The 12,475-nt window shown below is 52.2% G+C and overlaps 1 protein-coding gene across 1 annotated transcript in view; it reads right to left on the reverse strand.

Annotated features, from left to right (window-relative positions):
- Positions 1–9,891, reverse strand: part of LOC137424714 (endothelin-converting enzyme 1) — a 146,629-nt gene extending 136,738 nt beyond the window's left edge. Inside the window, exon 1 of the mRNA XM_078775811.1 lies at positions 9,667–9,891. Coding sequence (XP_078631937.1) covers positions 9,667–9,771 — 105 coding nt within the window. The 5' untranslated portion in view covers positions 9,772–9,891. The remainder of the gene's footprint in view (positions 1–9,666) is intronic.
- Positions 9,892–12,475: the final 2,584 nt, after the last annotated feature.

Genomic DNA, 12,475 nt, shown 5'->3' on the forward strand with positions numbered 1-12,475 from the left:
GTACTGTGGGGGCCCGGCCGGTTCGGCCCCGCGCTGACCCCGCAAGGGGCGACGCACGGGGTCCGGCAGGCGGGCAACGACTCGCATACGAGGTGGTCCCACAAGGTCCCACTCGCGCCGTATGACGGCAAGAGTGATCTACGCGCGTACCTGGCGCAGTTTGACTGTGTGTGTAAGGGCAACGGTTGGGGTGAGGACGAAGGTGGAGTACACCTGGTGGCCGCATTGCGCGGCGCGGCGGCGGAGGTGCTGACGGCATTACCACCGGGTGCTCTCACCCTGCCAGCCCTCCGCGACGCCCTAATTAATCGATTCGGCATTGAACAGCAGAGCGAGCTTGTTAAAGCTCAGCTCGCGCTGCGAAAACGCAAGCCCCAGGAAGCCATCGGGGAACTTGCCCACGACATTCGCCGCGCAGTGGGGATCGCACATGCTAGCATGGCAGCGGATTCCCGGGAAAGCCTGGCGCTGGACCATTTTATCCAGGCCCTCCCGGATATTGAGCTCCGGCAACAGCTCGCCATGTGGCGCCCGCAGACTCTGAGCCAGGCGGCTGACGCTGCGGCCCGTTGGGAAGCAGCGAGGCCCCTCGCCCGGGGGAGCGAGCGTCACGCAATGGCGGTCCGCCAGGTGGGACCCCCGATGGAGGGCGGACCCCTTAGGGGGCCCGCCCCCGACGTGAGTCCTGACCTGGCGGGCATGGTCAGGAGGCTGGTGGACCAGCGCCTGGCGGGACCTGGACCATGGCAGGCGGCCCCGGAGGTGGCCCGCGGTGGACCACGAGCGGGTAATCCAATTCGGACCTACGGGGGGGGGGGAAATTTGGAATTCCGGAGACAAGCACCTTATCAGGTGAGGTGCTATACTTGCAACCGTTTGGGTCACCTGGCGCGGCACTGTCGAGCCACGCACCGGGATGATCCCCGGCGGTTGAGGTCCTCAACTCCGCCCAGGGGGGAGCGGGTTAGCCGACCCCAGACACCCCCCCGCCAGACCCCGGGAAACTAGAAGGTGTCGGGCACGTAGGGCGGTGTTCGGCAGAAGAGGATGGAGGAGAGCCCTCATTGACGCGACAGGTCATTTATTGTGGCCAGATTGGAACCGGTAGCCTGACAATCAGATGCAAAATTGCCGGCGTGGGGGTAGACGCCGTAGTGGACACAGGAGCTAGCGCCACGATCATCAGCCCTGTGGTCCTTGATTCGAGCGCAGGTGGCTGGGATAAGATCCAGCGCCTGCAAAATTATAGTTTGCAACTCGCTACCGGGGTAACGGCCCCGATCATAGGGCGTGGTTCTGTGACCCTCAAGTTAGGGTCGGTAAGGAGGGAGATAGATGTTTGGGTGGCGGAGGTGTGCGACCCATGTTTAATAGGGTTGGATTTGTTGACTGCCAGCGGTCGTAAAATCGACTTGTGCCGGGGGATCCTGCAGGTGGGAGTAGAAGAGCTGCCGTTAGGGGGAGTGAGCACGGCCGAGAGAGCGGAGCTGGAGGCTTCCGAGGCCGTGACCATTCCCCCAAGGGCCGAGGCGATAGTGCCGGCCCGGTGGGCAGCTCGCCCAACATGGCAGGAGTCCTGCGGCCTGGTCGAACTGGTGGCAGCGCAGTCCATACCGGGTTTAATCGTGGGCCGCACCCTTGTAAAAACAGACGGACCGGTAGTGGCCATCCGAGTAATAAATATAAGTACAGAACCACGCACTATAGTAAGGGGCACGAGGGTAGCTGGCTGCACCCCAGTTGAGGAAGTCGCGACAGTGAGGGGCGAGAACGTCCAGCCGAGCCGGCCCTGGGGGGAGCCTTCAATAAGAAGTAGGAATTGGCCCGATCCCATTTGCGAGATGGTAAATCGTAGTAGCGTAGAGTTGGGAGGTACCCAGAGGGAGGCCTTACACAAACTGGTTGGGTCCCATTTGGACCTCTTCTCCCTGTCCACCGAGGATATTGGACGTACGGGCCTGGTGAAACATCAGATCCACACCGGTGAGGCCCGGCCTATTCGTCAGGCCGCCCGACGGCTCCCTTGGAGCAAGAGGGCGGAAGCTGACGAGCAGGTTGAAAAAATGCTCGACGCAGGCGTGATCGAGCCCTCGGGAAGTCCTTGGATGTCACCTGTTGTGCTGGTCAAAAAGAAGGATGGGACCACGCGGTTCTGCGTGGACTATCGCCAGCTAAACAACGTGACACTCAAGGACTCATATCCCCTGCCAAGGATTGATGACACCCTCGATGCCGTTGCGGGCTCAAATTGGTTCTCAACTTTGGACCTCAAGAGTGGGTATTGGCAGGTGGAGATGGATAGGGCAGGGAAGGAGAAAACGGCATTCTCCACAGGTAAGGGACTGTATCAGTTTACTGTGATGCCGTTTGGTTTGTGTAACGCCCCCGCCACCTTTGAAAGATTGATGGAACATGTACTAGGCGGCATGCCATGGCAATCATGCCTGGTGTACCTGGATGACGTCCTAGTACATGCCAAGACCTTCCCCCAGGCGGTAGCTAATTTGGACCAGGTGTTCGGGTGCCTCAGACAGGCAGGGTTGAAGCTGAACCCGAGTAAGTGCACTTTGTTTGCAAGAGAGGTGGCCTATCTAGGTCACGTGATCGGCCGCGAGGGGGTAAAAACGGACCCAGACAAAATTAAAGCGGTAGAGGAGTGGCCCGCACCACGTACCATCAAGGAGGTGCGGGGATTTTTGGGACTCTGCTCCTACTACCGGCGCTTTGTGGCGAAATTTGCGGAGTTGGCCCGTCCCCTCCACCGGCTTACAGAGAAGGGGACGCGATTTAATTGGACACGGGAGTGCCACGAGGCCTTCCAAAAATTGAAGGGGTGTCTAACATCCGCACCCCTTCTAGCTTACCCCACTAGCAACGGGGCATTTACCCTGGACACGGATGCGAGCCAGGAAGGATTGGGCGCAGTTTTGTCTCAGACACAGGAGGGCGTGGAGAGAGTGATTGGTTACTATAGTCGGGCCTTAAGTAGGCCCGAGCGAAATTATTGTGTCACTCGCAAAGAGTTATTGGCTATGCTGGCTGCCATGAACCATTTCCACCCGTACTTGTACGGGCGGAAAATTTTGGTTAGAACTGACCATTCCTCCTTGCAATGGCTCCTTCGGTTCAAGGAACCAGAGGGCCAAATTGCAAGGTGGTTGGAAAAGTTGCAGCAGTACGATTTTGATGTGGCCCATAGGGTCGGGAAGGCCCATGGTAATGCGGACGCACTCTCTCGGCGTCCTTGTCTGGGGGAAAACTGCAAATTTTGTGCGAGACACGAGGAGAGGGAACAATTGGGCGATTCGGACCCGACCCTCGTTGTCCGGGCAACCCGGGTGAGAGGGCCAATTTTGCCACTAACCGCAGATGAGGAATTCGGAACTTTGGCATGGAGCACGGCCCAGCAGGAGGATCCTGTCCTGGGGCCAGTGTTCAATTGGGTCAAATTGGGGCAAAGACCAAAGGGGGAAGAGGTCACCCCCCTCGGGGCGCAAACAAAGGCGTATTGGGCTCAGTGGCAGACCCTGGAATTGAAGGATAACATCTTGTATCGCAAGTGGGTGGAGGTTCCCTCTGATAAAACTTCCTGGCTGGTGGTAGTCCCAAATAAATTTAAGACCGATATAATATATTGCAACAGGTGCATGGTACCCGCCCCGGCGGCCATTTGGGCAGGACAAAGACGACATCACAGGTACGCCGGAGGTTTTATTGGGTGAATATGGGGCGCGACATACAGGACTGGTGTCGGAGATGCGACGCCTGTACTGCCAAAAAGGGACCAGCACGGAGGATGAAGGCCCCCCTTCAATTACACCAGGTGGGGGCCCCCCTAGAGCGGGTAGCCATGGATATCCTAGGCCCACTACCCCGCACCCGCCTAGGTAATAAGTACATCCTCGTTGTGATGGACTACTTCACCAAGTGGCCGGAGGCCTACGCCCTCCCCAACCAAGAAGCAGGGGTGGTAGCGCAGGCCTTCGTGGAAGGATTTGTGTGCCGGCATGGGATTCCACAGGAGTTGCACACCGACCAGGGACGAAATTTTGAGAGCAAATTGCTAAAAGATGTGTGCAGTCTCCTGTCAATTCGGAAAACAAGAACAACGCCTTTAAGACCTCAATCTGACGGGATGGTGGAGAGATTCAACCGAACTCTAATCCAACAACTGGCACTGTTCACCGCCACCCGTCAGGATGACTGGGATGAACATCTCCCTTATTTGCTCATGGCCTACCAAACCAGCCAGCACGGGGCCACCGCATGCAGTCCAGCGTTGCTTATGTATGGGCGGGAGTTACGGGCTCCCGCCGACTTGCTATGCGGTCCCGTGCCAGACACAGTGGTCAACCCGCCGAGGGAGGGGTACGCACGTCACCTAGAGGAAGGCATGGAGCTAGTCCATGCCTTCGCCCGCCGCCAACTCCATCTGGCGGGGGAAAAGATGAAGCGCAGGTACGACCACCGGAGCCAGGGGAGTCAGTACACTCCGGGGATGAAGATTTGGTTCTTCAATCCCCGGAGGAGGAAGGGTAGGTGCCCGAAACTCACCTCTCCCTGGCAAGGCCCGGGGGTCGTCCTGTCGCAAGTCTGTGACGTGGTAGTAAAAATCAAAATGGGGCCACGAGCCCTTCCTCGGATCGTCCACGCCGACCGAATAAGACCCTACACCGGCGAGCAGGCGCCCCCGTGGATTGCCTCGGCTTTAGATGCCGAGGCGGGACCCAGTACCTCTGAATAAGGGGGGCTTATTAGTGCCAGAGGACTGGGGGGATTGATGAGCGATGGGCCCGGTGGGTAAGGGTGGCATCCCTGCCACCCTTCCCATGAGTGGGGCAAATGCGCTATAGCTTATGGGGTGTATGGCAGTGAAAACTAGCCCGGGTGGGTTAGGTTATATTGATAGGGATCTAGCGAAGATGACATTAGGTAACGTTAAGGTTTAGATAGTGACTGATACCTGTAGTGGGGACGTAGTAGCTTAGTGGTTGATAATGACGAGGGAGCGCAATAGTTTAAAGGGACGACTGGGAAGCGCAAGTTTCAGAGGGGAGTAGTTAGATGAGATGATGCTGTGTGAGAACTGGACAGGTGTGTGGAGCAGTGGATGAGTAGTGAGTGTTGTGGATCAGCGCGAATGCGCTTGGGGAGAGAAGGGTGCAGGTGGCACCAGGTGTGAGAGCACAGGTGTGCAAGTACAGGTGTGTGGAATATATGGAGCAGGAATGGATGGTCGTGGAGTGAGTATGGTGGAAATTGTGGAGTGGAGTGGATGGTGCGAATGTGTGAATGGGGGAAGAGTGGACCCCCATCACGGATACCCGGGGCGGGTAGAGTAAGTGTTAGGTAGAGGGTACAGGTAAATTGTGGTTGGATATTGGCATCTGTGGTGCGGGTGAAAGAATGGTCTTTGGATGGGTGCATTAGTGTTGTGGAAATGGCTGGGCGTGTAGCCTGTTAGTGTGTGTAGTTGGTTTGGGCACTCCACCACTGTGAGGATGTCGGCCAGGTGAGGCCGCAGGTGGGCTCTGGGAGCCGTTAGTGTCAGTGGGTGCCTGAGGATCCCGGGTGTGGATCGGGCAGCCCGTGCCAGAGAGGGCACTGAGGGGGTGAGAGTGCGAGAGGGCCTTCCCCAGTTAGTTAGATTAGGGTGAGGAGCAGGTACGCTCGGGTGGCAACTACAGTGGTGGAGGTGTGCAGGTGGGTAGACCTGCTGGGAGAGCTACACGTCACAGCCCAGAAATTGTGCGAGAGCACCGAGTGTTGAATCGGGGGAGTGAGACCCCAAATTGAGAAGCACCACAGCTTGGTCAATGGGAATTGGTTTTTAGAACCCATAGTGTAAGTTGGCCAATGGATTGGCAGGGAAAGACCCCGGGTAATGTAAAGTTGTTAAAGTCATTTAGGAAATAGTTAGGATTGATGAACCTGTCGCACCATACGCAGCCACTTACCTGAGGTGATGATGATGACTCCACACCTGTGTTTCTTTGTTTTGTGTTGCAGGAAATGAGAATTGCTGTGTGGATTTGTGAGACGCATCACGACGTGGATGAGACATTGGGGTGATTCCATCTCTCCCTCCTTAGGAGGGACTGATGATGAATTGGTGATGGCAAATTTTGATGTCGAGTTGGAAATGGCAAATTTGATTGGTTAGGAGGGAGAGAAGACGAATTTGGTTTATGGGAGGAACGGGGAAGACAGTAGGGACGTTTGTTGATGTGTAAAGTAGATGTTTATGGGTAGTGTTGTGTTTTGTGGATACAGTAAGGGGTAAGGGAGGGGCAATGTAGGTTACCTGGTGGGGGGGGCGTACGGTAGGAACATACCCGTCTCACCTGGTTCCCATGTGCCCCCAGTGTGCATTACCTTGTATTGCGTGCACTTTTGCGCCCTTACCACCTTACTCACTTGTCTTTTCTTTTGTCTCCCACCTCCGAGGATCTGGCTTTGGGGCAGAGAGAGAGAGGAGAGAGAGGTGCTGGCTCTGCAGTTGTGGGCCTGTACTTTCGCTGCTTGCTGCCTGGATCGATACACCATATGGACCGCAATTTTTGTGGCCGCCCACCATGGACCGCAGTTCTTTTGCGGGCAAGCACCACCCGTTGATGGACCTCTGGGTCAACGTGGCACCTATGCCATAGAGGTGAACCACTATAGTTGGCCCCCTGACGGCCACAATTTAGAAATGGACGCGGTTGGCGCCTTTCTTTATTTCTATGGAAGCCAGAACACCAAGTGGGCTCCAAGGCAAGACCAGCGGCGGAACATCGGCCGGCTGCGACACCACCGGTGATTATTGAACACTTTATTGGTGCACCGGATGGTGCTGACTGTATGTATGGGGTGGTGCTTTTGGTGCTTGGATGGGGTGCTCTGCACATTATTAAAGGCCGTAAGGCCACAGGGCACTCGTGGGTTGGTGTATCGATGCTGGCATGCGTGCTCTCTCTCTATGCATAACATCTGCATGTGTTCCTCAAAGAACAGGTCCTGGATCGTAGTGTAAATATCAGTCTTGTGTAAATAATGCTCCCTACCGGCTGTATGTTTAGTTTGAGGATTCTTTCCGCGATTCGGTTATCCTGTGGGTGTGTTTCTGTGAGGAGAAGGGTGCAACGTCGCAGGGGGACATATTTACTCATTTGTGAACATCTGTAAAACTGTCGCACTCAGGGTTGAGTTAATAGTAGAGGGAACTACATCTGAGTGCCACACTAAAGTAAGTAAAAATTTATCGGGTCGGGACGCCCCGAGGTAGAGAAGGGTGCAATGTTGCGGATATGAGATTGGCCTCCATCCATATCCGCTTGTAAATATTCCCCTATTTCCCCAATACTTCCCAACTATCCCCAATCCCCCATTCCCTAGTCCCATTTTCTGTAAACAACACTCTGTAGACCCGACCTCCCCCTTTTTCCCCCATTAAATGTCGCATCCAGGTCCACCGCATCTCACGTAGACAACTATAGGACATCTTGCTAGTTATTCTTAGTCTATGTCAGTTAAGGACTCGTTTCCATTAATTCTGACTCTTCGTTGCACCAGAATGTGATTGTATGGCACCGTTAGAAAGTTTAGGACCTCCCAATACCTCCCCGCAGCTCTTCCTCATGGTACAACAACAACAACAACAACAACAACAACAACAGCGGCGGCGGCGCGGGGAGTGTGCGTCCTCACTCCGGCTTGGTTAGCCGCCATTGAACATGTGCTCCGACGGGGTTACCACGCAGGGGCTCGCTGTCAGCTCCTCGTCAAGGGCGGAGCCCGGTAACCCCCCGCACCCAATAGAAGCGGCGGACCGATTCCATCTGGGGCGGAGCCAAGGAGCCGAGGGCGTGTCACTCCCCGCTGAGCATGCGCAGAGAGAGGGAGGTGACGTCAGATGCGCGCTGGACTTGAAGGAAGAGAGACGCCACCAACCGAGCGCTGTGACACCTCCCTGCATCTACTGGACCGTGCTGTATTCTGTCCCTGAGCCAAGGTGCACCTTGTGCTATCGACTGCCTGTCCTTCCCCGCCATCAATCCCTGTGTAAGTCAGTCTTGTCCCGTTTGTCTGTGGTCTGTCGGGGATAGATAAGACTGTGTCTAAGTGCCCATCTTTTCTGTGCTTTACCTCTTACCGTGTAATCTACCCGTTTCTGCATCACCAATTATATCCTCCTCCGGAGGTCTTGAGAACTGTACCCCTTGTGTCGTTGCATTTATCCCAGCCGTTGTGTCCTTTCCTTCATTGATTTAGCGTAGCGCGATTCGGCCAACGTTCGAGTGGAATCGGGTGAGTTGGGGAAGAATCGGGTAACCTGTGCGAACACGGCGGCCATTCCGCTCGGTCAAGCAACATCTTAAGTCGTGTCCGTAACAATATATATATATATATATATATACATACATATACATACATACACACACACACACACACACACACACACACACACACACACACACACACACACACACACACACACACACACACACACACACACACTACTTCGAGACCTGGGAGGGCTCCGTCCGTTCCACCTTCTGAAACCCGCATATGGAGATACCAACCAACAACACACCTCTCCCTTTTGAATGAGGCAAGTAAAAGTAATGACAATAATATAGTAATTCCACCAAGAACAAATGGTTTCTTGCCATCCTGATTAGAAGCCCAAATGTAAAAGCAAAGTTGTTCTGGCTAAGGCAGCAAGACGGTCAAAGAACACAGAATTATAAAGTCATGACATCAGTATGCTTTCCCCAAAGTAGGAGCAAACACAACCCCCTCCTCCTACCACCATTGTGCAATGTACCCTTTATTGGATGGTAGTGGTGGTGCATGTCAGTATATGGTACTACCCTGCACACCTACATCCCTGCCATTCAATTAGCTCCTTCTTTTGATGTGCCATACTCTCGGTGCTTTCGCAGCAGTTTATGGCAAGGGTTGCACTGGGTGGTTTGCCATTACTTTCCCAGTCATCTAATTATTGCGGACGCAATTTTTTGACCATCTCCCATATCCCAGTGTATGGTCATGCATGTCCTTTCCCTTCTTTCGCCTCAGTCCTATCTCCTTCCAAACCCGTTTCCCTTTCTTCCCACACTCTCATTAATCAATTCTTCCTTCCTTTCCTCACTTTTAAAAGTTTTTCTCAACTCGAAACCTCCAAGCGTAAGCAACAAAATAGACGTCATTGAACTCTCGCTGACACTTCAGAATTCACACTTCCAACAGAGAAAAGCGCAGAAAGACAACGGCGAAGAAGAAGAGTCCGCGGATCTTGACTCATCGGCAAGTGACCGCGCACGCGCTCCCGGGACACAACCACAACACACGTCGTGCTAACAACACACATTCCCGCACAAATGAACTTACATCGGCTTCCCGGGAAAAGAACATCCGAGTGAGAGGAAAATAAATCACTGCCTGGATCTCGCTGTCGAGGGTAAAAGTTTCACACGGACAAATAAGTTATACAGTATATATATATATACCGTATGTATCATATATGTACGAACACAATCCCTCCATCAATTAATAAAGCGCAGATTTACCTGATGCGAAAACAACAAAACTACAATGGCAGCGATTATAGGAGTCACGAGCGATGAAAACACAGACACACGGACGCAGTTATGAAAGTAATTAAACAATTAAAATCCGCACCTCATCAACAACGTCGGAAGCTTCGGTCAGGCGCTCCTCATCTTCGCCAACCTCCAAATGGCTCCTCTGATCACCTCGTCCGAACAAGCTTCGTATCTTTTCCATGGAGTAGGAATCCCGTAGTCGGCGAATCCAAGGACGCCCAGAGCAGTGAGAGCACACAGGACGGTGACGAGTGTGGAATAAGCTGCTTCCTGGGAAAGGCGGAACATTTACGGTGAAATCGTCAACGTTTACCACTTCTTATGTAAAGGGAAATCGTTTACTCAATCGTCATAATCAGCACAAACAGTCTCGAGCCCTCTCACGAGGCTGACCTTTCATTTACAATGAATCATGTCATATTACACATGCATTTATACATGCATATCATATTATACATGCATATCATATTATACATGCATATCATATTATACATGCATATCATATTATACATGCATATCATATTATACATGCATATCATATTATACATGTGTTGAAGTAAAAAAAAAAAAAACCGAAAAACGAGCCATTTTAAATATTCACATTTTATTATTGTGTATGATCATAAAGCAAATTAATTACGTAATCACGCACATAAATTATGTTAGTAGAGTGACGAACCTGCAATAGTAAAGAAAATCAGAATTGCAAATACATATAAACATATACACATACATACAAACACATACAAACACACATACAAACACACACAACACTTCGCAGCATTATATATATGCTACATGACCAAACGTATGCGGACACCCGAACATCAAACATCTCATTCCAAAATCATGGGCATTCATATATGGAGTTGGTCCCCCACTTTGCTGCTATAACAGCCTCCACTCTTTTGGTAAGGCTTTCCACTAGATGTTAGAACATTGCTGCGGGGATTTGTTTTATTTCAGCCACAAGAGCAATAGTGAGGCCGGGCACTGATGTTGGGTGATGAGGCCTGGCTCGCATTCGGCGTTCCAATTAATCCTAAAGGTGTTCGATGGGGTTGAGGTCAGGGCTCTGTGCAGGCAAGTCAAGTTCTTCCACACCGATCTCGACAAACCATTTCTGTATGGACCTCGCTTTGTACACGGGGACACTGTCATGCTGAAACAGAAAAGGGCCTTCCACAAACTGTTGCCCCAGTTGGAAACACACAATCGTCTGCAATGTCATTGTATGCTGTAGCGTTAAGATTTCCCTTCACTGGAACCAAGGGGCCCAGCCTGGACCATGAAAAACAGCCCCAGACCATTATTCCTCCTCCACCAAACTTTACAGTTGGCACTCTGCATTCGGGCAGGTAGCATTCTCCTGGCATCCGCTAAATCCAGATTCGTCCATCAGACTGCCAGATGGTTAAGCGTGATTCTCGTCACTCCAGAGAACGAGTTTCCACTGCTCCAGAGTCCAATCGTGGCGAACTCTACACCATTCCAGCCGACGCTTGGCATTGCGCATGGCGATCTTGGGCTTGTGTGCGGCTGCTCGGCCAAGGAAACGCATTTAATGAAGCTCCCGACGAACAGTTGTTGTGCTGACGTTGCTTACAGAGGCAGTTTGGAACTCGGTAGTGAGTGTTGCAAATGAGGACAGACGATTTTTACACACTACGCGCTTCAGCGCTCAGCGGGCCCGTTCTGTGAGATTGTGTGGCCTATGACTTCGCGGCTGAGCTGTTGTTGCTCCAAAAGGTTTCCACTTCACAATAACAGCACTTAGCGTTGACCGGGGCAGCTCGAGCAGGGCAGAAATTTGACGAACTGACTTGTTCGAAAGGTGGCATCCCATGACGGTGCCACATTGAAAGGCACTGATCTTTCAGTATGGCCCATTCTACTGCCAATGTTTGTCTATGAAGACTGCAAGGCTGTGTGCTTGATTATACAGTCATTCAGAAAGTATTCAGACCCCTTCACTTTTTTCACATTTTGTTATGTTGCAGCCTTATTAGTACAGCGGATAACAACAACAATTGTGCATTTTATGGGAAAAGCATGAAATTTCTAACATAGTTGGTGCATATCATAAGGTTTATTTTCAGATGTGGAGGGAAGTCAGATTTGACCTCTGAGGACCATGAGAGGTCAAATCCAAAATGGCCACAAGTCCACCGAGTCTAATGTTCAAACGCGCTTAATTTTGGAACCAAATAGTGTAGAAAAACATTATAGGTGTCATTTCCAACTAAATTTGGGATGCTCCTGATGAGCTGTGGGTTGCCTTTGGTGTCGGGTCAAGCTTTCGGTACATAGCTGTTCACGAAATGGTTGCCACATTGAATCCAACAGTGTCTGACTCTCCCAATCTTTCATGCTTTCACCGGGTGTGATACTGTATCTGCATTCGCTGGCAGAGGAAAGAAGACTGCCTGGGAAACTTGGAAGTCTTTCTTAGAGGTGAATGATGCTTTCAATGAACTCCTAGGCATGCCAAGTGAGGTCAGTGAAGGCTCAATGTTACTGCTGGAGCGATTTGTGGTGCTGATGTACGACCGAACCAGTGAGAGCACGGAAGTGAATGATGCCAGGAAACAGCTCTTCACACAGAAGTGTAGAACTCTAGAGAACATTCCTCCAACCCAGGCAGCACTCAAGCAGCACATCAAGCACACTTGCTACCAGGCCAACTGTTGGAACCAGGCATTGGTCATGGATCCAGAGATGCCAGACCCATCTGACTGGGGCTGGACAAAGGAGACAACTGGGTGGCAGCCTCTTTGGAGCACTCTCCCTGAAGCATCAAAATCGTGCCAAAATCGATGCACTGTGGCTGCAAGAAAGGGTGCACTGGACGCTGCAAGTGCCAAAGCTGCACTCAAGTGTACTGC

This window comes from Myxine glutinosa, chromosome 4 (assembly GCF_964187855.1).
Source record: "Myxine glutinosa chromosome 4, kmMyxGlut1.1, whole genome shotgun sequence".
NCBI lineage: Eukaryota > Metazoa > Chordata > Myxini > Myxiniformes > Myxinidae > Myxine > Myxine glutinosa.